A 26,247-nucleotide genomic window follows, 5' to 3' on the forward strand; every position below is an offset into this window, starting at 1 on the left:
GTGCTTTCAGAGCCGGATCATTTGCTGTGTTTTAACCAGAGTTATTTGCTCATTGTCTTTGTTCAAAAAAAAAAAAAAAAAAGTCTGCCAAAGCAGTTGCTCCGCTCGGGAAGGTGTCTGCTAACGATGTCAAGTTGAGCCCCGACACAGAAAAGGAACATGCCTACCGTCTATTGTCAGGACAAAGGAGGGTCAGGGAAGAGTAGTTTCACTTAATGAATATTCATCAGTCCAACGGCATATTTGGACAAATTACAATAAAAGCCTTTCAAGCTGGAGCTGAGTGGCAATAATTTACAATCCAGTCATTTTGGAGATTATTAATCAAACATTATTAAACTGCTTTAAATCATGGATAAGCAGATTTACATTATGGCATGTACAGATCGCACAATTTGTGTGAGTATGTGTGAGGACGGTCCAGGAGGCAAACAGAGGTTAGCGCCGTAAGACGGCCTCTCGGTGGATTTCTGTGTCAGTTTGATGAAAATAGGTCAGGATTCAGAGCTTGGCGTTTAGCATTCTGCCCATGTGATGGCTGACGACGACAGCTAGCCTCGAATGAACTCCAGACTCTTTCTGTCTCAGCGCCCCCCCTCTCACCTCCCCCCTCCCTCCTCCTCCTCCTCCTCCTCCTCCCCCCATTCTGTCTTTCTCCCTCCCCATTCCTCCGTCATCTAAACTCTGTCCTGTCATCCTCTGTCTCTCTATCGCTCGGAGCTCACGTAAAAAGAAATTCAAATCTGTGGCCGTAGATTAAGCCCGCTCTACAGAAATTGCACTTAAATCCACAATAGTCTGCGTCTGGTCGAATTCATTTGATTTAGATGTACTTTTGAGTATTGTAGTCCTGCTTTCCAGAGAGAGAACAGATACGCTGCAAATTTTTATGAGGATAATATTTCAACTGTGGCCAGCCGTGACCTAGCTTAGCATAAGGTCTACAGTGTGTTTGGTCACCACTAGAAGGGCTTGATTTATTATTCCCCTACAGAGCAGGCCCTCATCTCTCATGACTGCCATGCTTTAAAAAAAAAACAAAAAAAAACGACTCTCTAAAAGGTGAATTCACTTACAGATGAGCCAGTTCGATGCTTAGCTTCATCTGAGGCTCCGCAATTGAGTCACAACAACAACCTCTGGCATGTGGAGAATTGGCTTCACACAAATAATGGGTAAATATAAAGCTAACAACAAGAAGAGATAAGTGAAAAGGCTGCTGCAAGGTCAATTCTGTTAAGTGAATTTTCTGATAAGGTTGATCTGTGTCCAATTAGATTACTTACAAGGAAAAAAGGTTGTTTTATAGCCTTCAGAACACTGTCTAGTTGCCTGAGAAGGGTTGGCTATTAGCCAGCACCTAATTTACCAAGACAACTAATATAATTGTGAACCTGTAACTAGGTATCTGGCTAACACTAGTTTGTGCTCTGCTGGTACCAGGGCCTGAGGATGTTTATCAGACTATTCCAACACTTCAACAAGATATCAACAAGTAGTAGCCAAACAGCTTTAAAATGTAGCATGGCTATAAATAGTTGATTTATGATGATTTTGGTTACTTCATTTTGTACACGCGAAATATCACAATCTAAGGTAGATTGAATATTCATGTTGCCAAGAGCACAAATGCCTTAGTGCCACATTACCTCAAGTTTTTGAGCATAAGATATCCCACAGTTTAAAAGCTGGGTTAGGTTTAGGGTCAAATAAAACCTCATACATGCAATTTGGATGCAAATTGGGGGGGGTTATCCTAACCCTAACCCGTCAGCAGGCAGGTGGGTTTAAGAGATTAAAATTGTTGGATGAAGAATATAAAGGCATAATTATTAGGTAGGAATCAATTTACACAATTCAGAGAATTTGAAGTACATTTATGCTCCAGAGAGGATGAACCCTTTTGATTTGAATGATGCCCATGCTTCTTCCGTCACTGTCAACTCCAGGAAAAACTTTGTGTTACTACTCATACTACTAATGATAAGGCTCTAAGAATGATCAAATCATAACAATGTTGTTAGCACCATCCCGCATTTTCATATTGTTGCCTTTAACGAGCGCTTCACTCTCTAAGGGCCGCTAGCTTGGCTTTTTATTGTCTTGATGTCTTGTTAAAAGATCCGCTAATAAATAAGGACAATCGGATTGCAACAAGGCAGCAATGGCTAAATGCAGATTGACCTACAGTATGAGATGTTGGGTAATGACACGCATCAGTAATGAAAACATAACTTCTAATAATCATGGCCCACAGGGGCTTTAAAAGTCCCAGGTTCACTCCATGTTAATTGCTTTTAGGGGTCTGATTATTGCAGATTTGTCAGCCAATCTGCTCCTCAAAAGTACAATATAAACTAAAGTGGGTTGTTGAGGAGCCCTGTGTCATAAGACCTTTATTATTTTAGCTTTATATTTTCTACTCTAATTTACACACAGTACCGCAAACTAACTCACACAGAATATCTGGAGTCCAGGTTGGACACTGGGTCTCTGGGCCTGTAATGAAACGGTCATGTGTGTTCTACTATATGCAACAGGGTATATACATGATGCACCCCCCCCCCCCCCCCCCCCCCCCCCCCAAGAGGTCTATCCAGCCATGCTAATAACACAGAGCAGTGAAAGTAATGTCTGTTTATTCCTCAAGAGATGACATGAGACAGAACTAGTCTATTACTGTTACTGAGGTATATGAAGTTAAATGTTTGCACAGCTGAGCACGTCTGTTGTGTTCACTTCCAGCGAAGCTTTATTTGTCCAGTATCTGTTTCCTCCTGTGTCAGCCTCTACCTTGTAAAGTGTTAGATTGCACCTCCCTAACTGATTTATTGGCCCTCTGAAAGTCTGACTTCATCAAATCCTTGATACCGCTAGTCATATATACTGTCTTTGATGAGTGCCACCGAAGTCGATGTGTGCATTTAATAGCGGCATTAATCTGCCTGTTTAATGGTGTTGTTGAGTGGAAGGTGGTCACCGCAAGATGCAGCACTAAAAGATGAGTTATGGGACCAGCCGGCGAACGATGAAAGGGCAAAATGCAAAACAGTTGAGATGTGGAGGAGAGTGGAGGAATTAAACAAGGTCTTCCTATGCACTGTGCATAAGAGAGGACAGGCAGAGATCGGATCAAGTTACTGAACACGGTGTGAAAATAGGAACATTCCAGGCAGCGCCGTCAAAGTTTGGTTGCCATACGTTGCTTAACACCAGCCTGAGGTGATATTTTATTTGTTAGCACGATTTGCGTTACTGCTAATTTAGTGAGAACACATGATAATTGATTCTCATGTGACATTTTATCGGATCACACAAGTACGCTTCTTTTCTCGTCTCCCCATAACCCTGTTTAGCTAATGAGCCTGCTAAAACAAATCTAGACTAAACATCATACACCTTTTTTTCAGGTGTTCTCCCAAACAGTCAACATTGTGGCACCTTGTTTTTTTTGTAATGAGGCCCGGTGAGGACTTTGTGCTGAGTTTAATTGGCTGTGGCTAAGAATAAGGTTACACCAATACACCAGGATCATAATAAGCTTTTATCATGTATGCTATGCTGACAGCATCTTCCACCTCCGATAGGGTGGCAGAATGTTACTACGCACATATACACGTATATAAAACGGTTGCACGTCATTCAGCCAAAGCATTAAACTCATTAAAGTCTTTATGCAGTAATAGTAATCTAGTATTAAACTGTAACACTCGGACAGGATGAATAATTATACCGTTGATCATTTGAAAACAATTTGCTGCAATTGAGTATTTGCATTATTTGTGGTATTAGTACTTTTACATGACTAAAGGTCAGACCTCCATATGTCTTCCACCAGTGTGTGTGAGGTACTTATACTTAGTTCCATGCTAGTTTCTACGTCTTCTTCACCATATAAAAAGGAAAATATTGTGGCTTTTTTTTTTACACATGAGTTTGAGTTTTGTTGTCAGTTTTGTTGTGTTAAGCATGGCGCGTCTGAGAAAATAACCCTGGCGATGTCATAGTGATGTCATTGTTTTTGTTTTGGCAGGGGTGCGCAGACTTTACACTTTTGTGGAAACTTTGTGTTACAAACTAGAAACTCGACAACTGAACCACATCAGTGTTTACCCGGCAGGGAAGGTCCCACACGGAAGACTGAAAGTCAGGATGTGTCGGCCTCTGCTGCTTCGGTTTCAGAGAATCTTTTTCCTTTTATCTGTTTTTTCAAGTCCCCCCCAACTTTATGAAAGTGCTGAGTAACAATCTGAATGCAGGGCTTGTACTTGAATTTCAGTATTTTGACATTGTGCTGCTGCAACTTTAAGCAACAAGTCCGCCACTGCTTGATGAGATGTGCTTCACTTGACTGAACATGTGATCACATCACATCACGTCTGAAGATAATCTGATCTGAATCTCAGACATGATTTTGACCACATTGGTTTATCAGCTGTAATGTTCATTATAGAACCAACTCTGTCAGTGAAGTTCAACTTTAATGTCCCACGATCGTCAAAATGCTGTACACGAGGCGTTCCTGAGCATTGCAGGTTTTTTGGCTTCATATTAGAGATATTGACAGATGTGACGGCAGCTGATGGGAGGACAGAGGAGGACAGGGTGGTTGTAGCGTTGCGGTTGCGTGACTGAGCAGAGCACAGGCCTGTCTGTGTGACTCTCGTAAGATGGATATTAAAGACGCAGCACCGAGGCCTTCCCTCCGCTCTGTCCCTGCACTCCCTCGCCTTCCCCGTTCTCCCTTTCCCTCTCTTTCCCATTCCCTGTCTTTCCCTTTCCCTCTCCGTCTCTGCTAATGATCTGCTCCGCCTGTCGCTGCCTGGCTGACTGATGCCCACTGACAGCCCCACTCATGCGGAAAGGCTGCACCCCTCCTCCCCTCTGCACACACACACACACGCAGAGTAATGAACTCCTACACATCCCAACGCTACATATTTACTATGCATGTGTGACACACATGCACCATGCACGCCAACTTGCGTAAAACCCTCACGGTGAGATAGATAGATCTGCATTAACAAATCACGCCCATTTGTTCACTCACATGTCAACAGACATATATGTAGAGCAGAGGACAGGCACACAGATAGACCACACAGTATACATTATCCACAGGCAGCCCTCATCCTATACTCTGTAGCATTCTTATGAAGCAGCTGACTTATCATGCATGCATTTTTATGCAAATGCAAACATATTGAATTAGAAAGCTGAATAGAAAGTGGCACATTTCAGTAAAATTCTCACAGTGTCGCAAAATACTTTTTCGCTTGCTTGAGGCAGAAAACTTTTTTTGTCGATTAAGAAATAATGTAATAAATAGAGATGCGAATGTAGTCGTCATTTGAATGACGGTGCAGGTTTGACATGATAAGCTCGGTAAATGCCTCAGTCTCAGCAGTCAGCAGCGCTATGGACACGGCGTGTTGTCTCTAAAATGTCGTAGTGAGTTACACTTAAAATGCACATTAAATATCTATAGAAGTTCATGCATTAGTGCCGGAAGAGAGTGTGTGTGATGGGACCTTTGTGTCTCACTCGCGTCTCACTTTGCAGACACCCAATGTAGTACAAACAGAACCACGTACCAAATCATTTTTAGATGATATCCATGCCTTTAAGTGTCACTTGTGCTGCTATAACACGTGAATCCCTCACCAGAGGTCAATAAAGTCTCATACCTTATATTATCACTTCGCAGACACCATCCGAAGCCATTCATTCACTTCCACTCGTCTCCTAGAAACACAACGTGTTCACATTTTATTGTCGTGTCTTGTTACTTTTTGTTGGGATTCACCCAACACCTGGATGCAGGGATTTAAGTTTGATTAATATTGGTTTTGATTGCTGACACTAATCCAAACATTTTTAAAAACCTGCTGGCAGGTGAGATTTTCTCCCAATATTGAATGTATTTATGCACATATTAGCCAATCTGAGGCGCAGGCAGAAAACACTCCAGTGGTGCTCAGAAATAAATCATCGCCACTCCACATATTTAACAACACCTTCAAATTGCAGCTTGAGAATGTAGCCTACTTTCTCAATAAAATACTAACTGAAAATATCTCTATTCTTTCATTAGAGTGAACTCAAGCACTAACTCAGTATTCTCCTGCTGCTCTTGCTCCTAATTACTAATTGGCCCTTACTAATAATAAACAGTCATGCATATGGATATCTGATCAAAATAGCTTATTTGAATCAATTCAGGCTAATTTATTTCCGCACAAATCCAGTGTGATATTGATCGACTCTATAATCAATCTATTATATATCTGTGGAAGACACTGACTTGTTTGATTTTTTAATAAAACACCAATTTATCTGAGCATGCTTGGCTTAGTCCCGCCTCAGCATTTCAACATCAGCGCCCTGCCAGGGGAGTTTCAGGGAGGTAAGAAATGAGGTCAGTAAGCAACGCTGTGATGCAGGGCGACACCCTTGGGCTCCCCCCAGTCCCAGCCTGCACACAACCCACAATGCCCCAGCTGATGGCTCAGCCCTGCCATTACACTCAGCCGGGGTTACGCAAGGCTCTGTGAGGCCTGCCGGCTCTATGAAGCCTGCCGGTTCTGGCACAGATTAGACCCGGAGACTCGGCCAGGTACTTCACTGCTGCACACAATATCTGGGCTGGAGACCAATATGAGACAGTTAGAGAGGAGTACAGAGCATGCTGCAGTGGAGATGGCTATTTTATGTCAATGCATGGTGTTTTTAGTAGAATATTTGCTGCAACTTTCTCATATGGCACGCATCGAAGTGTTTATGAGTTGTGACCAGTGGCTTTATAAATAAAAAATGTACCAATATTTTATAGATCAGCTATAAGTCATTAATAACGGCAACTTTTGGGTTGTTAAATTGTAAAAAATCTCTCTTGATGGAGAATTGAGTAACTGTGCCAAGTCATTAATAAATGTTTTTCACTTTCTAATAAGCCATCAAGTCTGCTCATGAGTTAGAAGTTAGCGAGTGCAACTGGTAAACAATGCCGTATAACTCTGCATAACTGTAAAACCTATAGAACGGTAAATCACATCTCCTTTTCAACACATTTCTAAACCGTTGAGCATCTCCACTTTGGCAACATAAAAAACAAAAAACCCAATCTCTAGCCTTTTCTTCACTTTTCAGCTGCAGATATGAAGTTTTCAAGTTTAAGTTGTGACAGTTATAAATATTTAGAAGTAGTCAATTATTTGTAAATGCGTATAAACATAAATTATCTATAACACAATGTGAAATTTAAACAAGCCATTTTTAAACATCTTCTAACATGTTAGCCATAAATTAACAAAAACAGAAAGCGTAACAGGATATTATCAACACATTTGAATCATTCTTTGTCATCTTTGTCCATGTAGCCATGTTAAGAGCTCTCAGGACGATAACTTTGATCCAGACTGAAACCTCTCAACAACTGCTGGATGGATCACCATGAAATATTCAATGTAGTCACTGATGGTTACCAGAGGATGAATCCTAATGACTTTGATGAACACCACCATGAGGTTCACATTTGTGGTTTAATTGAAATATCCTGAGAATTGTTGGATAGACTGCACTGAAAGTTGTTATTAATTTATAATCAAATACCTGCAAAACTAAGGACACTCCCATCATCCTCAGTTATACATTGTGTTTAGTGTTAGCTAGCATACTAAACTGATCACAGTAAACAACATGTTGGCATTGCCATGGAGAACACAACATCATATTTAGCTTAGAACTCTGCTGTGCGAGTATCCAACACCACAGAGCTGCCAACAAGGCTGTAATCTCTTAGTCTTGTTTTCTAATACTTGGCTTTATTTCTTGTGAAATGCCAAATCATTTTGGGCATTTCAAGCCTCCAACAGTTCTCACAGTTATACTTCAACAATAGGAGGTTAGAAGAAACCCCCTTTTAAGTGATCCTGCTTAACTCAGGCATATCAATCTGAATCACAATTAGACATTGCTTCATTGCAGTGGTCACAAACCAAAAAGGTGGCAAACCACTGCTTTATTACACTTTGATGAAAATACTGATAAACAATTGAAACTACTAATTAAGCATGTGGAAGAAGCTTGATGAAATCACAGGTGGTGGAGGGCGGCATGGAGGGAGCAAGAAGAATCAAATTGTGAAGGAAGCGTTGACTTTGTGTAGCTTTTCCTGCCCTTCAAACATACATGCAAGTCCAACCACGGATAAAAGAATGGAGCTGTTATGAAAGATTGACATGCACAAAAAAAAAAAAAGCAAAATCCATTTCCATTTTGTTTCAATTACCAGGACGGTTTCCAACTTTGTTAGGTTGGACCGTCGAGAACAGTGAAGTTACGTCTCAGTTCAAGAAAACGCGACGGCGCTTAGATGTGCAGCGGGAAGAACTTCAAGCCTCTAATGAAGTTTCTCGTCTACCCTTTGAAAGACTGAATGCTCAGCTTTACTCCGCCCCTCAGCTACCAGCTTGACCCCCCCTTCACTAACTCACACACACACACACACACATGTGCAGACACTCAAACACACACAAAACACACACATTCCAGCATCCCCATTAGCAATTCATGAGCGGCGTCTCATTAGACTTTAAGTTTTACCATAGGCCTCTGAAGTATATGGCTGGAGCAGTTATTAATATTTCATAGTCTCCCATTGAGGAGCTAAAAACGAAGTCGACCCGCTTCCGCTACAAAGTGACTCGCACTCCTGTTTTTTTTCTCGTCTTCTGCTTCGTTTTTTACCCTCTCTTTTCCCTCTTCGTTAGACTGTCTCTCTCTTCCCCTCTCCACGCCGTTCGCTCCTCCGCCGCTGCTTTCTCTCCTCAGCTTCCTCGCTTCCGCTCCTTCTCTGCCACACAGACCTTAACTCAAACTGACTTAATTGGGCTGTCTTTGTTCTGGGAAATGTGGGTATACCTTCCCCTTCTCCCCAGCAGAGAGAGAAAAGAGAAGTAGAAAGTGAAGAGGGGAGGGAAACGACAGAGGAGGAGGAGGAGGAGGGAAGAGATGGAGGAGAAACCTGAGTGAACCTCCGATTGCTCTACGAGTACTCCCTGTGCCATGCTCGGGTTAGGGGAGCTCAGGAGTTGGAGGGGGGTTGGGTTGGGATAATGCGAGTTTGTTGGATTGTGTGTGTGTGTGTGTGTGTGTGTGGAGAGAAAGATGGGGAGTAGAGTCTCGAGGGTTCACGGGGTGTCTGTCAGACTGGCAGACAGGAGCTCTGCCCCCGAAACAAACCCATGCATGAATAAGTCAATAAAGGCATGTCTGTGCAGTGTGTGTGTGTGTGTGTGTGTGTGTGTGTGTGAGAGAGTAAAGTGTGTGTGTGTATGTGTTTGTGTGTGCATGTGTGTGTGAGACAGTGATGGGAGGAAAGGGGAGAGCATCAGATGAGGATGAGGGTGATGAGGCTTCTTGTTTCCCAGCGTCTGCGACAATGAGACAGACGCCACATTCCCTCACAATGAGAAACAGACTGAGAGAGGAAGAGTGATCAAAACCAGAGAGAGAATAATAGGGGGAGTTAGAGAGAAAGAGAGAGAGAGAGAGAGTGGGGGGGGGGGAGTACTTTGAATTGGTTGGGACAGTTACAGCATGTTTGCACGTTGCACGAAATTGGTTGGCAACAAAAGTATGTGGGAATATGCTCTGTGCTGCATGTGTGTGTGTGTGTGTGAGTGTGTGTGTGTTCAGCACAGCCCTCAAAGTGAGACCCGGACCCAGATGAACCCAGCTGAACCCGACGGATCCTGCTGAATGATGTGAGACCCGAGCCCAACTGACAACCTGAGGCTGTTTCTCTCACTCCATTTATGACTGACAAAGAGATGTGCTTGGTTCAGATTAACCATTGCCAAAAGTATGCAGACAGCAAAATGTCACACCCACCTGTGATAGCTGAACATGTCATTCCAAAACCATGAGCATTAATCTCCTATGAGATGCTGAACCTGGCAGGGATTTGCTTCCATTCGGACACACCGGAGCTGAGGTCCAGCACTAACTTTGGGCGATAAGATCCGGCTGTGGGTCCGGTTCATCCCAAAGGTTTTGGATGAAACTATTTCAGAAACTATTTCTTTATGGAAATATGTATGAAAATATATGAAACCAGAGGGTGGATACCCGCAGCCGATGGCACCTAATGTGCAAAACCCAATGTTTGGACAAACATTCAGAAATGATGCTCGGGTTCAGGTTGAGTTTGGTCACATCAGCTGGTCAAACTGTAACCATGGTAACAACAATTGCGGGACAGCGTAACGAACTCAGTGCTTCAGCTGACATTAACTGTGTCGGGCTCGGGTTGGGTTCTGACAAAAAGGGGTTTCGGGTTTGGGTCGGCCTTTGCTCCTCGGGGATAGAAATATAAGACCTGCGCTGCAATCTACCTGAAATAGTAAAGGAACAAACACAAAGTCAGAAACTATGAGGCTATTCATGAGGCTGCGTGATCTATGTTGGCATTGGGCTTTCTACAATGTTGCCAGCGAACATAATCTGCAGGGTTTTACAGAATCATCCATTATTAACGATATTAAGTGATATTAAGTGATTTAGCACGATCCGGGAGAGACGTTTCTTAATAAATAACATTTGAAAACAATATTTGAGTCCAGATCTGCAACAAATTGGGAGGTGTTTTACCTGAACCTGCCCCCCCAGCCTAGTGCTTTACTGTAACATGCCGAATTCATGATGGATAGCAGGACATTAGAGGGAGTTGATATGGTGAGAGGTAAGAGCTTTACGTGTGAATATGTTACAGCTCCCTAGACATACATGTACTCCTCAATGTGACGAACCAGTCTCAGGCAATGAAAAGAAGGATTTAATAGGAAACCAATGGAGTCAGAGAGAGAAAAAGAAATGGAGGCAAAGGAGAGCGATGTGGGGAGGAGGGAGGGAGGGAGGGAGGGTGAGACAGTGACACAGAGAAAGAAATGGAGGATGGAAACAATTCAGTGTCCTTGGAAACCCATAAGGCTAATTTGAATTTGAGACTGAGGACTTCTCTCGTCTTTCGCCTCGTATGACCTCCTCCTCGCCCTTCTTCTGCGCTCTCCAATCAGTTTAATCTCCCTCCGCTCATCCCTCCCAGATGCTCTCCCTCTCTCTTTTTTCTCTCCCTTCCATCCGTCGTTCATTACCGCTCGCTCTCACCAAAGCAGATTTCTTTCCATGACGGATGGGCTCTGTGAATGCTCGTCCAAAAAGCTCTGTCAGATCTTCTGGTGTAGTAAAAGCTGAGAGGCGGGCAGTTCAGTCGGGGACATGCGTGGCATTATGGGGTTGGGATTGTGCGAGTCAAGACAGGGTTTTGGTTTAGGGTACTTAACATCATTTTGGTGTCTTTGTCAACGCATGGCTCTAGTTGTGGTTGGCCAGGCAGCGACAATGTTAGCCATGGGAAAGCTGCTGCATGCACATTGGTGCTTTCAAAAGAAGGGGGGGGGGCTTTCTCTTTCAAGGTCTCCCTCTTTTGCTGCTCTCACCCCATCAATTTTCCCTGTGCATTATTCCACCAGTCTCTGTGGTTCTCCAACGAGCCCGCCGCCTCGCAGGCATCTTTACAAGTCCTCCTCTTTCAACATCTTAACCATAACCCCTCCAGCCTTTCTCTCCTCACTTCGTTCTGCCCTCACTTTTCCTCCCCGTCTCTTTTTCTCTTTCTGTCTACGATGGTCATGTCTCACGGGGGAAGACAGTTGGCAGGATGCAGGCTTGCTGCCATGGCAACAGGAACCCTCCCTCTCCCTAAGGTCTCCTTAGCAACTAGTAGCTTGGCATTGTAGTAATGAGCCGGCCCAGCATGCCATGCTAGCGAAGCACGAGATGTGTGTGCGCTAGTGTGTGTGTGTGTGGCTTTGTCTTTGCAAAGGTGATATGCACACTGTCGGAGTGGGGTGTGACTTCTGTTGTGATGTCAATTAATGATACACTATTAGAGGTTCTGTGACTTTTCAGGATTTGTGAATATGCTGCGTTTTGATAATTTCTGGAAGACTGTCAGTCAACATACATCACACATACACAGAGAGGGGCATCAACTGTAACTTTTTTTAAAGTTGACTTACTTCAGAAGACCACAGTTGATGAGAGATGCGTTTCTCTGTAAAGAAATTGGACTTCTCAAGAAGTGTGACAGCGTGAATCAGCTAAGTGGTTTACAGGGAAAAAACAAACAATCTAAAGTCACATTTGCATGAATTTTTGAAGAGTATTCAAAGCTAGTTGAATAAAAAAGGACTAATTGAATCAAATTATACTGTGAAATATTTATTGTAGGCAATGAGTGTTTATTCTTCTCATAAATTTGCCATCGTTACTATTCCTGTGTAGCTTTGGTATTTGAGTGTGGGCCCGAAAGCAGGTATGAGGTCACTGAGAGCCAATTAAAGATGAAGTTAATGATGATCCATAATGACCAGAGATAGACCACCCAAGTAGAAATGAAATATGATCCAAACAGATCCGCGTAGGCAACTGTAACAGTGATTGTTGGAGCTTGGTTCCAGACCTCTCAAAGGCAAATCTCTGATTTGTTTAGTGATTAAAATATGATAATGTGGATGAGAGTGATTTACTTTCCCAGGTTATTTAGTGTAAGCTGCAGGTAGGTCTGTTTCAGGACGTATCCCTCCTCCACAACTTAGCAAGGAAAAACTGTTTGAAAATACAATTTCATACTGCCGACTGTAACTTTGGGAATTGCCATGTCAGTTTAGCATACTCAGACGGCTGTTGCTTCATATTAGCTGCTTCAGAACTTTAAAAAATGTTTTTGGAATTCAAAACAGTAGATTAATACCAACTGGCATTTGAGAGCAAAGGTACTCGAGCTCCGAGCCTTCGACAATACCTCCCTTTTTTCAAACCATCATGAATTTTGTGCGTCAAAGTGAAGGGCGTTGAATACTCACGGCCGTGATGAAGTGGCTCCGATGATCACGATGAAGTACTTCTTTGGATTTAATCGGGCTAATCTACAATTGAGCTACACACAGTTGGAGAAAGTTGATCACCTCTTCTTCAGGAGTCTGTTGTTCATTCAAGGCTACAGCATTCTGTCTGGAAACTCTCAGAGTTACTGTACGGATGAGAGGCCAATGGTTGAACTCATTATATGAACATAAGAGGTAGTTGTTATTCTTTTAATGATGTGCATGGCAGTGTCTGCTGTTTATGCAAGAATGTTCCCATCTTTCCAATTCCTCAAGTCTATCTAGCCGTTGTTTCTTTTTATTAATGTGCCATTCAGACTGTCTCAGCCTGTGTCTCTGCCAGTGTATCAGCTTTTGACTGTGGATCAGTGCATTTGTTGGAGGTGTCGTACAGCCTCGGCGCGTGGATGGATGTGACAGCTGAGTGTTGAGGTGGGTGGTGCTCCCCTGAGACCTGATGGCAGGTGTGATCAGGGCTGTTTCTCAGCTTCTCCTTTGGCTCCCATAGGTGTCACGATGCTCCACCTGGCGTGTGAAAGCTCCCAGGGGAGGGATAGAAATCACAGCCGTGGAGGTGGACTCCTTTTATGAGTGTGAGTCAAAGGTGGAAGAGACAAACTACGTACACTCTTTTTTATTGTAATTGAAGGGCTTTGTTCTGTATTTTCAACATTTCCTTTGGCAGTCCCTTTATTTAAGCATTGTGCCAGAAGCTGGATGCATCAAATCTGCACTACCACTATTAGAGAGTGTTATTATAGAGTTGGTTATAATATTAAATGGTCCCAGCTGAGTTAAGCCAAAAAAATCCATTCAGATAAAGAATATGAGGAATTTGCCCTTGGGTTCTTTTGCTTTTAGCTATCAAGCTAGCAAATTTACCAGACAACAAGCTAGCTGGCTTGTTTGCTGGCTTAAAGAAGAAATCAATGAGGATGAACATTTTCAGTTTCTAAAAGTTGGACTAAATATATTACTCTTAGAGCTCTTAAAGTCGGTAACATCATGCAATAAGACTTTTTCTAAAACTTTCTTTTGCATGGAGACAATGGAAGAAACTGTTGTTTAATCCTCTGGTTTATTTCACAGCTAACTTGTAGGTTTTACCAAAAAAAGGGCTGGAAATCCAAAGAAGAGAAGATGAAATCAAAAAGACAAGAGGGACCCTTCCCACGAACAAAAATGAAGTTGAAAGAATTCAGTGTACAAATAATTCCTTTAAGACATTGAAACAAAAGAGGAAATCTTACTGTATTTTTCTCCAAAACTGACGACTACAGCGTTTTATTAAAATGTAAGCAGTTTAAGTCCTCGAGGAGGACATACAGTAGTGGTGTTCCTTCCCCTCGGTGTTCGTGATGCCAACAGGAAGGAAGCACCACTCGTGGCCACTCTGGGTCCATCAGTCTTTACAGAGCTGGCTGTGGCCTGAGGACCGGGCATCTCTGGCACGCAGGGAGGATTTTCCGATCCCCTGCCCCGCTTTCAGATGCTCATTAATCTGCCGGCTCTATTTTTATCTGCCCTCTCCTCCCGCCCCCGGGCTCTCCGCCTTCACTCGACTCCTTATGTCCATCCGCCGAGGGAGAGGCTGCCTCGGCAGGCCGGCAGCTCCAATTAGAGGCCTCTCCTCTGGGGATTGGGCTTGCTGTCCGCTTCTGGCCCCTCAGGCTCTCTTCCCGTCTACCTTTCTCAGGTTAGCCCCAGACGATGCCTCGCTCCCTGCCTCTCTCCACCCGTCTTTTCCCTCCCTGTCTGCCTTGTTTCTCTGTCTTCCCCCCAGAGCTTGTGGAGCTCCACAGGGAGTCAAGGGAGTGAAAGGCCTTCTGTCGCCTGAGGGCTGGCTATAGTCCCTTGGCTGTACTTTGAGGAGAAGCTAACTGGTGCACCTTTCAGGAGGCGGCCTCAGTACAACTGCCGGAGCCACTAACTCTGATTGTATTTTGACAGCTGCTGTGAGTGTACAACTGAAATGGCTTCTACTACTGTAAACACTGTAGGGTTTTTTTTAAGACCATCATGATGACCATCAGGAAGAACTTGCCAATTACAAAGAACCTTGCGAGGGTTCTTTGTTATAACCTGCTGAATGAGCTCTTTCAGCTTCGTCTTACAATGTTAATGAGACCAAAAAATGTTGAACACAGAATCTTTATTATATGTACATCTATGTCTAAAGAGTCATTTTCTGGTGCTACATTAGTTAATACGACTCTTAAGTAATATTTCAGTTTTTGCAGCTCTCCACACTATGTTGGCTGTTTCATTGGTAGTGGCAGCGCTGTTGATGTGAAGTGTGACAGCACATCTTTATTTATTTAATTGATCACCCTGAGCTGCTGCTGGCCTTATACACAACTATGTTATTGTGTTTCTTGAATTTTCCTGGCTACACTGCATTCCTCTAGTAGCTCTGACCTATTATTTGCCTGCAATCCACCAAAAGAATAGCATCTTTTTTCCCAGCTTAGCCCCCACCCAAACTCCGCACGCTCACACCTTCTCCAACCCCATTAATCCCTCAGCCTCCCACTTCTTTATTTCCCTTCAAAGAGACAAGCGTTGCCCGTGACATCAGTCACAGGAAGTGAATCTTTAGCGTTGACTAATTTCCATCGATTGCCTCCAGACAGGCTTAGCAGACGAGACCCATTCCCACACAGAGCCTGGCTGCTCTCATTTAAGTCTCCCCGCCTGCAGAAAACGCTCCACAATGAACGCAGTCAGCGCTTTTATCTTCTCCCCCACTCCTGCTTATTATCAAATAAATGCGCGGCATAGAGAGATACCCATTGACAGGACCGTGCATAATGACTCCTGGCTGTGTGAAATGGATTAATAAATAATGGTTGAGCAAGGGGAGAAAACAGCTTTGCCTAGTCCCACTACTTCTCAACAAGGCGGCGTACAACAATCCCCACAACACTCGGCTGGATTGCGCCGGACCACATCTAATGGAGCGCTGCACGGAATTTAAAACACAGCCCTCCTCTTGAATGCGCCGTGGAATGCGTCATAAATTAGAGGTGGGCTCCTTAAAATGTGAAGCAGAAAGCACCATAAAATCCTCTACATGATGTTCTACTGAATCCTCGAAAGAACCCCCCTCCAAGAGACCGCTCTCCTGTGAGGATAGAGAGGTAAAAGCAGCCTATAAAAATGTCCAGGAGCAGAACTCCTCTGCAACCTGTTCCCCGTCTCACTGCTGACAAAGCTGCAGCAGAAGGTAAATCAGTTTCCTTTTTGCTTCTGCTTTCACGCTCTCATGAGTATACCAACGGTTCAAACACACATATCCTACAGTTTCCATGTGCAAACTCAATTGAACAGGCACACAGTCAAGCCCACAAACACCAGAGGCCTTCTTGTTCTTAACAAAGCATCCCCATCCATCCCCTGGCAGTGACATATTGCTTCATTAACACTCTCGGCTTTGTGTATATTGACAGCTTTTTCAAAATGGCAGAGAGTAAAAGTGTTCCTGCTGCCTGCTCTGCACCAAAGGGGCTTAAAGAGACTATAAAACCCAAACTGAGTCTTGTGATAGTGAAGCGTGTGACTGCCACTGTACCCCTGTGCCAAAGTAATAAGTCCGTCTGAGACACGGGGTGAAAAGGTCTCAATCTCCTTAACGCTAGATTAAGGAGCTTCTTGATCAAGGCGTCTTAAGTGCTTCATTTTGGAATCAGGATCAATAGCAGCTAAGAAGAATTGAGCTAGGAGCTTCGGTAGGTAGAGCTGATTGAATAGAGGCTAATGACTTCTCAGAAGCCCCTTCCTCCGGAGGAATGGCTCCTACTGTATACGCTGCTTGTGTTTTTTAATGTAGCAATTTATTTTCCAGTTCTTTCAGTGAAAAGGTTATTCTATCCCCTAGCTCCAGTTGTCACAGCAAGCAGACAAAGTGACAAGGCCTTGTATTAGCGTTTGTGTGCTCACACGCAGGACTGATAAACATGTTTTCTATCAGGAGCGGCGACAACAGTACAGCTTTGGTGTGACGTATAGCGGGGGTCAATCCGGACGTATTTTGAAGACCCGTGAAAACCTGTGCTTGTTTTTCTTGGCTCCCGATAACTGTCCGACCAATTACGTCCATCAACGCTGTGCCCAGCCTCAATCGCCATGATCCGACCAATCCCCGCCCTGTCTCTGTGGTTTGAGGGTGAAACCCAGCTGAGGAGTGCCCAGAATTAACCAGGATTAGCCTTGGATTGCTGGGGATTACTCAGGCTGGAGAGGGATTAAGTATGATTGCCAGTTTGGGGTGGGCGGTAGGGTGGGTGTTTGGGAGAGGGGGGTGAGTCTGTGTGCGTCAAGTTGTGGAACATATATGGTGGCGTTTGTTTACATTTGCAGCATGTGCGTGTAATGCCGCCGACTGAAAAGTTATCTGATTTCCACATCTTTAACAGTCTCCAAAGAGGTGTGGAAATGGGGGCGATGAGGCCCAGCACAGATGTACTGTATTTTGATATAAGTTGTTGTGTAGAATTAATATAGGAGGCTTTTTTTTCTGCTCAGACACGAAGCTCAGTTGAGAGAATTGCTGCTAACAGAGAGACAACGAGAGGAAAAAGGGTGCAAAGGGTTACATCATTCTCGTTGCTATGCAACACAAACTGGATAATTTGCAATAGATGTAATTAACGTTAGCTACCTAACCCAGAATAAAAAAGGGACATGGGGGTTGAAAATAATAATAATCAAGAAAATTAGCCATTGCTCTGTTATTGCCATTCTGAAATGGATGATGTGGGCGCAAGGCATCCTGCTAGAGAGAACACACAGTTTCTGACCATTTAAAAGGCTGTTTGGATACAGGGTCTCAATAAAATGCAGGTACAGGCAGGGGGTGGAAGAAATAAGCGCGACTCACAGTGTAATGTAATCTACAGCAACTGAGGTGAGCCAAGCCTTCTCAGTCTGACACAGTTTGAACACAATCCGAAACAAAGGATGTGTGTGTTTCTCGTAGGTCTACTGGACTGGACTGAATTAGACATTATTCTGTCCATCCTGGGTTTGTTCAGTTTAGAATGCCAAAGGGAGTACTTTAAAGGGATGTTCCACTAAATATATGCTTTTGTTTCATTTACTCACTACAAAGAGTTCGACTCAACAGTTGTGTACTGTCCTCTGTGGCTCTAGAGGGATTTTTCACAGACTCTGAAATGAATCCTGATCATTTGGGTCTAATGAAAGATGCGATTGAGTCATATTAGGGTAAAACGACTTTTTGGGACCTTGACTACAAACTAAAAGAATGGAAATCATGGTGTCTGCGGCTTTGATTCTGAGCATTCTTTTCCGTTAAATCCGTCTCTTATGAGCTCCCCAACTTTATGGAAGTGCAATACTAAATTGCTGGAGGGTTCCCTGTAAAGTACACTTCCAAAAACAACTTTAACATTAAAAGGAGGAGACATGTGAGAGCCACAAACCTCTTTAAGCCAGAACACAAACTTTTCAATTTCAAACTTATAAAAACAACCCAATGCAAGATCCACTTACTGGCTTATTTCTTGGCTTCCAACTGCATCACATGGTCTTAACATGATTTTAAATGCTATGAACAAGTTAGGGTTACTAACCTTCACCTTACTATAACTTAAAGGAATAAAAGACATGTCCTTCGTATCAGCCTCGGATCGTGTGTCAAAAGATCCATCGCTGCTACAACAGGGGAAACACTTGCTGATGAAAACTGTGTGATATGGTTGAAAGCTCTGGAATAAGATAGTGAGCACACTAGGGAGTTGGGATTATATGGTCAAAGTAGTTTTGTAGGTCAAGAATGAACTGTATTATATGCTTACCTGTAAATGTTCAGCTCTATTCATGCAGCATATAGAGTGATGCAGTATGATGTAGTCCCCAAACCCAGTCCCGAACAGCTGCTGGCATTTTACAAAAGAAAAGTGTAAGAATTGTGTGTTTAGACAGATCTGTGTGTCCATGGGCCATTAGCTAACCGCTGGACTGACGATCCCCTGACTCAGTGAAAGCAGCAGTGTGTCAGGGTCAAACTCAGTCTCAGTATTTATGCATTATATACAGTTGTAGAGTTGGATACAGTGCAGCGTGTTCCCCATAGAGGAGGCCGGTGGATGTGAGGACAGATTCAGTCACTGTTCTCTCTGCAACAGTCCATCTCCTCCTGCATTAGTAGAAAGGCAAAGGCTGAGAGCAGAGGGAACAGGCCTCTCCACTTCAGAATCAGTCTTTCTGACAAGTTAATATATACACTGAGGCAGGGATGGGCAGCTATGTACCACGGAGAGCTCAGAGCCTGCAGGTTTCATTCCGACCAAAGACTACGCTGGAGGATTTCACTGATCAGCTCTCCCTCTGTGGCTGACGGTGTACTAATCAGTGACCTCTGCAGCTATACAGCCTCTGATTGCAATGATAACCTGGAGACTCTCTGCCTTCTCTTTTTACGTGATGGTCCAATCCTTCACCAGAGTCTTGCTGATATACTGGACTCATGCTGGACTCTAAATCATTAAGTGATAATCAAGAGGGTTTTTCTTCTTGATTTTCCTTTCTTGTGATCTTGTGTGGTGTTGTCCTTCTTGTTGCACTTTGCCAGCAACCACTGAAGATGGTACTGCGATGACAACATTCTATTAAAAGTCTATTTGGTTTATTTTATCTTTCTTGGTGGCAAAGTTGTTTCCATCTTGTCCATCATTAACCAGCGGCACTGACTTGCTGTTATTGGTTTAATGAGATGGGAATTTGTAGTTTTGTCCGTGTGCAACTTTAGTCACAGTTGCCACTTCATCATTTTACCAAAATGTCCCACTATTTACACAAGTAAATACATTGTTACCCCCGCCAAGGAGCTTATTTTTTCGGTGTTGTTCATTCGGATTCTGGAAAAACTACTGGCATGACTTTCATGGAACTTGGTGGAAGGAAGAACCCATTACCGTTTGGATTCAGATCTGGTTTTGAGTCACAAACAAGCAATGATTCTGACCCAGCTGTAACACCAGTGTTTATGGCAGAGTAAATGGTGCGGTGCGACTCAACAACAACAGAACCTTTTTTGACAATTCTTGATTGTTCCTCCAGAATAATAAAAAAAAGTTTTGTGGTTGGGTTAAAATGGCTACTTCATTAATCCATCAACCACCAGCCATGAGCTTGGTCATGGCTGGTGGTTGATGGTTGACCCATCCGAACTCCGCCATAATCCTTTCTTCGGCGTAAACATTCAGCGTAAACATGTTTTGAGATTAGAGTCGAGTTAATTTTACTGCCACAAAAAGAAAAGCTGTTTGGAACTTATTGTAGTGAATTCATAGCAGCACTGGAACAGCTCAGAATACCAATAAAGCCAATAGAAATATTTAAAAGAGATAAACATAGTGCCATAAATAAACCAAGAATGACTTGATAGCAGTGGGAGGTATTTTGGCTACATGTAAGACTGTCTTTAGAACAGAAGTAGTGGGCAAAGAACATGATTTGACCTTCAGCAAATATTCTATTTAGGAATTACAGTACAGTGCAGTGTCACTCCAAAACTTGCTTTAATATTGTATATTTCCCTGCCAGATATATTAGACTGCATTAGTATTAGCGGGGTGAACCTCAGCATACATGGAGCATTTTGCAAAGAAACAAAAGAGCAAATGTAAAACCTTACTTATTGAGACAGTAGTAACATGAGACAGGAAAAAGAAATAAAATGTAACATGGCCTGCTTTTGTCCTCACAGCTATCGTGAATGTACTTATAATTATTTTCTTGCTGTCCATTGAGCATGTCCGTAACCCAAAATTGATTCATGTTGATCAGATTCCACACACAAAATTCTGAGGCCGCTCATAGCTTCGTGGTTCATTTTACTATTCGTTTAATGATTAATTGGTCTCCTGTGTTCAGATAATGGGCTGAAAATCAGAAATCATCATATATGCGCATAGAGACTGTAACATGAACATCACATTTTCAGTATTATGTACAAAAATGTCAGCCTTAAAGGAACACCAGTTCTAAATATGTACAGAAGACAATGCAGAGAGCTGCCACGTTATGGTGGTGTACTATATATCAGCAGGTGAAGTATAATTGTTGCACTGGTAGTTGTATAGAAGCTCTCTCTCCTCACTCACACACACACACACACACACACACACACATACACACACACACGACTGCTAATCACAGCTTGGTACAGGTAGTGAGACGTTGGGACTACTGGTGATTGAGCCTCCCTGGTGGATTGGAAGCAGGAATCTGACAGACTCAGATAAAAGGCTGTTTGGAGTTGCCTGCAGCATCAAACAGCATCAGCCGCCTCCCCCCTCCCCCCACCTCTCTCACCACCATCACCTCCCCACTCTTCATTTCTCCCTCTTTTGGTTTACTCTGTTGCCATGGCTACGCCCAGCCGGAGCCGTCATGTTGTGGAGGAACCTGTCAGGGTGCCGCTCTCAGATCACCTGATGCGGGTCGCCTCCACTGGCGGCCTCTTTCACACGGCGTCATCGTTCAATTTGGCTTTGATAGAGCCTGCTCTCCGTAGTGCGCCGCGGCGGAGAAGTGCAGTCGGCCCATTTCGTCGCTGAACGTTGAGCTTGTGTAATTTTACCGACCTGGTGTTTTGGAGAGGACCCCTCTGAAAAGCAGAAAAAAACCCATAAATACATCTCTCCTATCCAATTTCCATGTCTGTGAAGACAGTCTAGTCAAAGCAGCGTGATTTGAGTGCAGGATGGGCCTAAATTACCTGTTTGGAGTCATGCTGAGGGAATGGCTGTGTGTAGAGGGTGCTTTTCTACATGAATGAGAATAGTAGTAGTAAAGAACATTTTGCGAGAAAACATATTACCCGCTGTTCTGGATGCTGTGCTTTTCATAATAAGCTGCAACAACAAAGAGCCGTCACCTCTTTTAGCAGGCTGTCCAGTTCACAGCCATGGCTCTGCATACTGCCAGAGTATGGTGGGGAGCATACTGTAGGCTGACTGTATGGATTGCGCTGAAGGGTGAAGCGTACGCTGGCCCCCCCATCAAGCACACATTTGCATTTCCTGCTGTTAGTTTCCGATGTTTGCTTGCCTTTCCGTCTGAATGAATGAATGAATGAAAGAGGGGAGAGGCGGGAGGACTGAAGTTGTGTAAGGTGATGAGAGGATGGATGTGGAGAGAGGGAGAGAATGAGCAATGTCGTGATCAAGAGATGCTGGGACACAGAGAGGGAGATGAATGGGGCTGAAAGCAGGAAAATTGGACAGGAGGCGGGGAGTGAATGAAGATAGAGAATGGCTCGAGATATCAGGAGACAGAGATTGTGAGCTATGTGCAGGTAATAAACAAGACAGAAATAGATAGATATCTCCAGAGAGGAAAAAGAAAAGTGTGTGATTGCGCACATGGGCTAGAGGGTTGGGATTGAGGGGGGTTTGTTCCTCCCAAAAGATCAGAAAAGAGCGAAAGGCAAAAGAGAGGGAAAGAAAGAGAAGGCGGAAAAGCAAAGGGAGGAAAGCTGGATAGAGTGTGAATAATGACACAGGCAGGAAAGATTTGGATGAACATGCTGTACTTAGACTAACTTGGCCAGCTGAGATGATGTGTATCCCTGCTAAGCTCTCCTTTAGGCAGGCTTAGATCTCATCAACTCACTCCAGGTTGGCACCGGCTTCAAATGCTGCTGCGGAGCCCTGGATTAACCATACAGCCGTCACTCAGACACTTAAACAGGGGTCTGGAGAGGCTTATCCTACAGTGTACTCCCACCGCACTCCACACCCACCCACAACTGCCACATCCGTCCTCCTTCAAAGCTTCTCGCAGGAAGACTTCATCATAGTGATGTCTGCTGTTGTTGCCTACAGTCATGTTAATTGTGCCATGATTTTAAAAGAGGTTAAATGAGCATGTCCCTCTCCTCCTCCCCTCCCTATCTTACTTCCCCTCTGTCTTATTCCAGGCCTGTGTATGAGTGTTTCTTTTTTCATTCTGGTGCTCTTCCAGATCTTCTCTTGCCAAATCACGCCTTCCTCTCCCTCTCTCCCTTCCTCCCTCCCTCTCTCCCTACCTCCCTCCCCGTCTCTGGCTGGATCTCAGGCTCTCATATTTGGAGGCCCTGCAATCGATATGGGCTGTCTGTGATTGGGTTGGCTCGCGTGATTCATTTCTGTAACCTTGGTGATGGTTTGATGTGGAGGCTGCACCCATGTCCACATTATGACTCAGTGAGCGCGTGTGGAGAGGAGAGGAGAGACTGGTCAGGGGAGGTATCGATTGGTCCTTCACTCTCCCTGCCCTCTTTGCTCTCCCCTCCATCTCCCTCTCTTTCTTTATCCATCTTTTTTCTTGCTCGCCGTGCAGCCTTGATAGTTTGGCCATAATTTGAAATGACTTTGTGTAGAAGAAATGATTATTTAACCCTAAATGTTCCCCTGGGTGTTAATGTTTATCTCTTTTCTTCTCTCTTCTTTTTTCTGCCCCCTCCTTCCTCTCTCCCACCATCCCCTTCCCATATTACTCTCTCATTCCAGAATTCAATCAGACACAACCTGTCCCTGCACAGTCGCTTCATCCGGGTGCAAAACGAAGGAACGGGGAAGAGTTCTTGGTGGATGCTGAACCCAGAGGGAGGAAAGATGGGGAAGGGACCCAGACGACGTGCGGCTTCTATAGACAACGGGACCCGTTACCTGAAGACCAAGGGTCGCATCAGCCGTAAGAAAGCAGGGGCCACAGGCCTCGGACGGGGACAAGGTCAGGGGGCTGGACCCCCAATGCAAGGCTCCCCAGAGCATGGCAGTCCAGCAGGGAAAGGAGGTGTGGGCATGGGTGGGGAGGAGTATGACACCTGGACGGACCTCCATTCCCGGACCTCCTCCTCTGCCTCCACACTAAGCGGCTGCCTGTCCCCAATCCTGGCCGAGGCGGAGGCTGATGAACCGGAGGAGGGCGGACTCTCCTGTTCGGCCTCCCCGCGACTGTACCCCAGCCCCACCAGCACTCGCTCCCCCGCCCTGGGAACTGGGGGCCACTGCCCCACCGTGGAGCTGCCCCAGCTGACCGACCTGACTGGTGCTATCAGTCTAGATGAGAGTGGCTACTCCCAGCCACCGCAAATCAAATGCAATGGTTATCCCTACGTGCCTGGGCCCAAGGCGGAGGGCTCCTACTGTGGGCCCATGTATGCACAGCCTTCCATGGGTATACTTCGGCACCACACTCCCATGGAGACCATCCAGGAGAACAAGCCAGTCAGCTTCCAGCGCCCAATGAGGGGCTACTCAGAGAACAACGCCCTGCAGAGTCTGCTTACTGGAGGTCCTCCATACTGCAACAAAGACACAGTGCTGGGCCAGGGACGGGAAACACACACACTAATGACACAGGGAACCAATGGTGTTCACAGCCAGCACAGTCACAATCAGAATCACAGCCACAATCATAACCACAATCACAACCAAGAGCATGCTCACAATCCCAGCCTACACAATGGCCGTGGCTCAGTTCATGACCAGAACACAACCCACCATCACAACCACAATCAGGGTCACAAACACCAAGGCAGCCTCGACTACAGCCACAGCCACAAGCCCCATCCTGCCCATGACTACGGTCATGAGCATGGTCACAGTAACAAAGTCAATGCCAGCCATGATCACAACCCTCGCTCCACCCAGAGTCACTTGCACAACCACAACCCCCACAACCCTCATAACCCTATGCACAGTGGGCTTCACCCCCAGGCCCTCTCCCCACGGGTTAGCACTGACATCCTGCAGCCCTACAGCCTCAAGACCTCCAACCACTATGGACCCCGTCCTCACCTCCCAACATCGCCATCCCTGCCACCCAACCCTGCCGGCGTCATGGATGTTCCCCAGGACCCCTGCCGCCTGGCGTCCGCACCTCACCCCCGTCACCAGCCTTACCCTGGAGCTCACCACCAGGGTATGACCGACTCCTGGCATGGCTACTACCACAACAACCACCAGCCAGGGAATCCTGGTTACCAGGGGCAACAGCACAACACCCACAGTAGAATGGCTGCCAACCTGGAGATGGAGAATGTCCCTAATAGCCTTGACTGTGATGTAGACTCCATCCTGCTCAGTGACTTTATGGACACAGAGAGCATGGACTTCAACTTTGATGGCTCGCTGTCCCAAGGCGTGGGCATGGGAATGGGCATGAGCTTGGGAGCATTTGCTTGCCCTCCACCAGCACACAGCAACCAGAGCTGGGTGCCAGGGTGAACCCAGGCCCAAGGGTTTGGATAGACACATGACCGGAAAGCTCACCCACTGGGCCAGGCTGCTGGTGGGCTGTACCCTTGGACTGACTGACTGTGATTCTGTTTCTCTGAGACTGTAGAACAAAATACGTATTGTCATTTTGTTTCCTGGGGACTCCCTACACCCGCACATCCTACCAGCCCCCCGCCCCCCCCTCCCTGTTTATAAAGCCTTCTGTCTCCATATAGAACCTGCCCCCATGAGCCCAGCCCTAAAGCCCCCCTTGTTCACGCCCTTCAGTTTTTTTTTGTGGTTTGTTTTTATGGTCTCCTCCCAATCTTGTCCTGCCTGTTCTAAGCTCTCAAGCACTTTACATCCATCCTTTCCATACTGATGCAGTAACACAAAGACCAGACAAAGTCATGTTGTGTGTTGGCTTAAGTTTAATGTATGCAATCCACTTTACAGTATTATCTCCTCCTAGAAAAAACAAAAATAACACCTTTGTTTTTGACTTGAGAACATGATCAAACAGCTGCATAAATATCTTTCAATGCAGAGGTGCTCTCAGATTGGGGGTTAAAAAGCAGGGAAGGCTTTGAGGTTTAAGGATGAAGAAAAAATTTGGCTTTTGGAAGAAACAGGAATAAGAACTAAAGGGATGGAGGGATAGAATGGAAGGGAACTCCAGGGTTAGTGTGACTTCTCTCCCTGGTGGACATCGGTGTTTCCTGTTCGGTTCCTTGCAGGAGGACAGTCATCCATCAGGCAGCCATCAGCACCACTCCATTGAAATGCAACGTCCCTTCTTTAATCTCCAAAGTAATGCCAGAGTGATGCATCACTATTGCAAATCTAATGCGCCACTCTGTGTTTTTTCAACCCCCCCTCTCCCTCCTCAACTCCGGACACACCGGCTTAATGTGTTTTGGCGAAAGTGATGATTAAAGTCACTCTGCACTAAATGGGGGAGGGATTGAGAGGGGTAGTGTTGGGGAGGGGGGCATTGAAGGGAGATGATAGGAGAGGAGAAATGCAAATATTCCCTCTGTGCCTCTTCCTCTCCATTTTGTGGA

General features: G+C 44.9%; 1 protein-coding gene across 1 annotated transcript in view; it reads left to right on the plus strand.

Annotated features, from left to right (window-relative positions):
• Positions 1-25,192, plus strand: part of foxo6b (forkhead box O6 b) — a 35,657-nt gene extending 10,465 nt beyond the window's left edge. Inside the window, exon 2 of the mRNA XM_070846950.1 lies at positions 23,471-25,192. Coding sequence (XP_070703051.1) covers positions 23,471-25,192 — 1,722 coding nt within the window. The remainder of the gene's footprint in view (positions 1-23,470) is intronic.
• Positions 25,193-26,247: the final 1,055 nt, after the last annotated feature.

Source organism: Pempheris klunzingeri, chromosome 16 (genome assembly GCF_042242105.1).
Source record: "Pempheris klunzingeri isolate RE-2024b chromosome 16, fPemKlu1.hap1, whole genome shotgun sequence".
NCBI classification, from domain to species: domain Eukaryota; kingdom Metazoa; phylum Chordata; class Actinopteri; order Acropomatiformes; family Pempheridae; genus Pempheris; species Pempheris klunzingeri.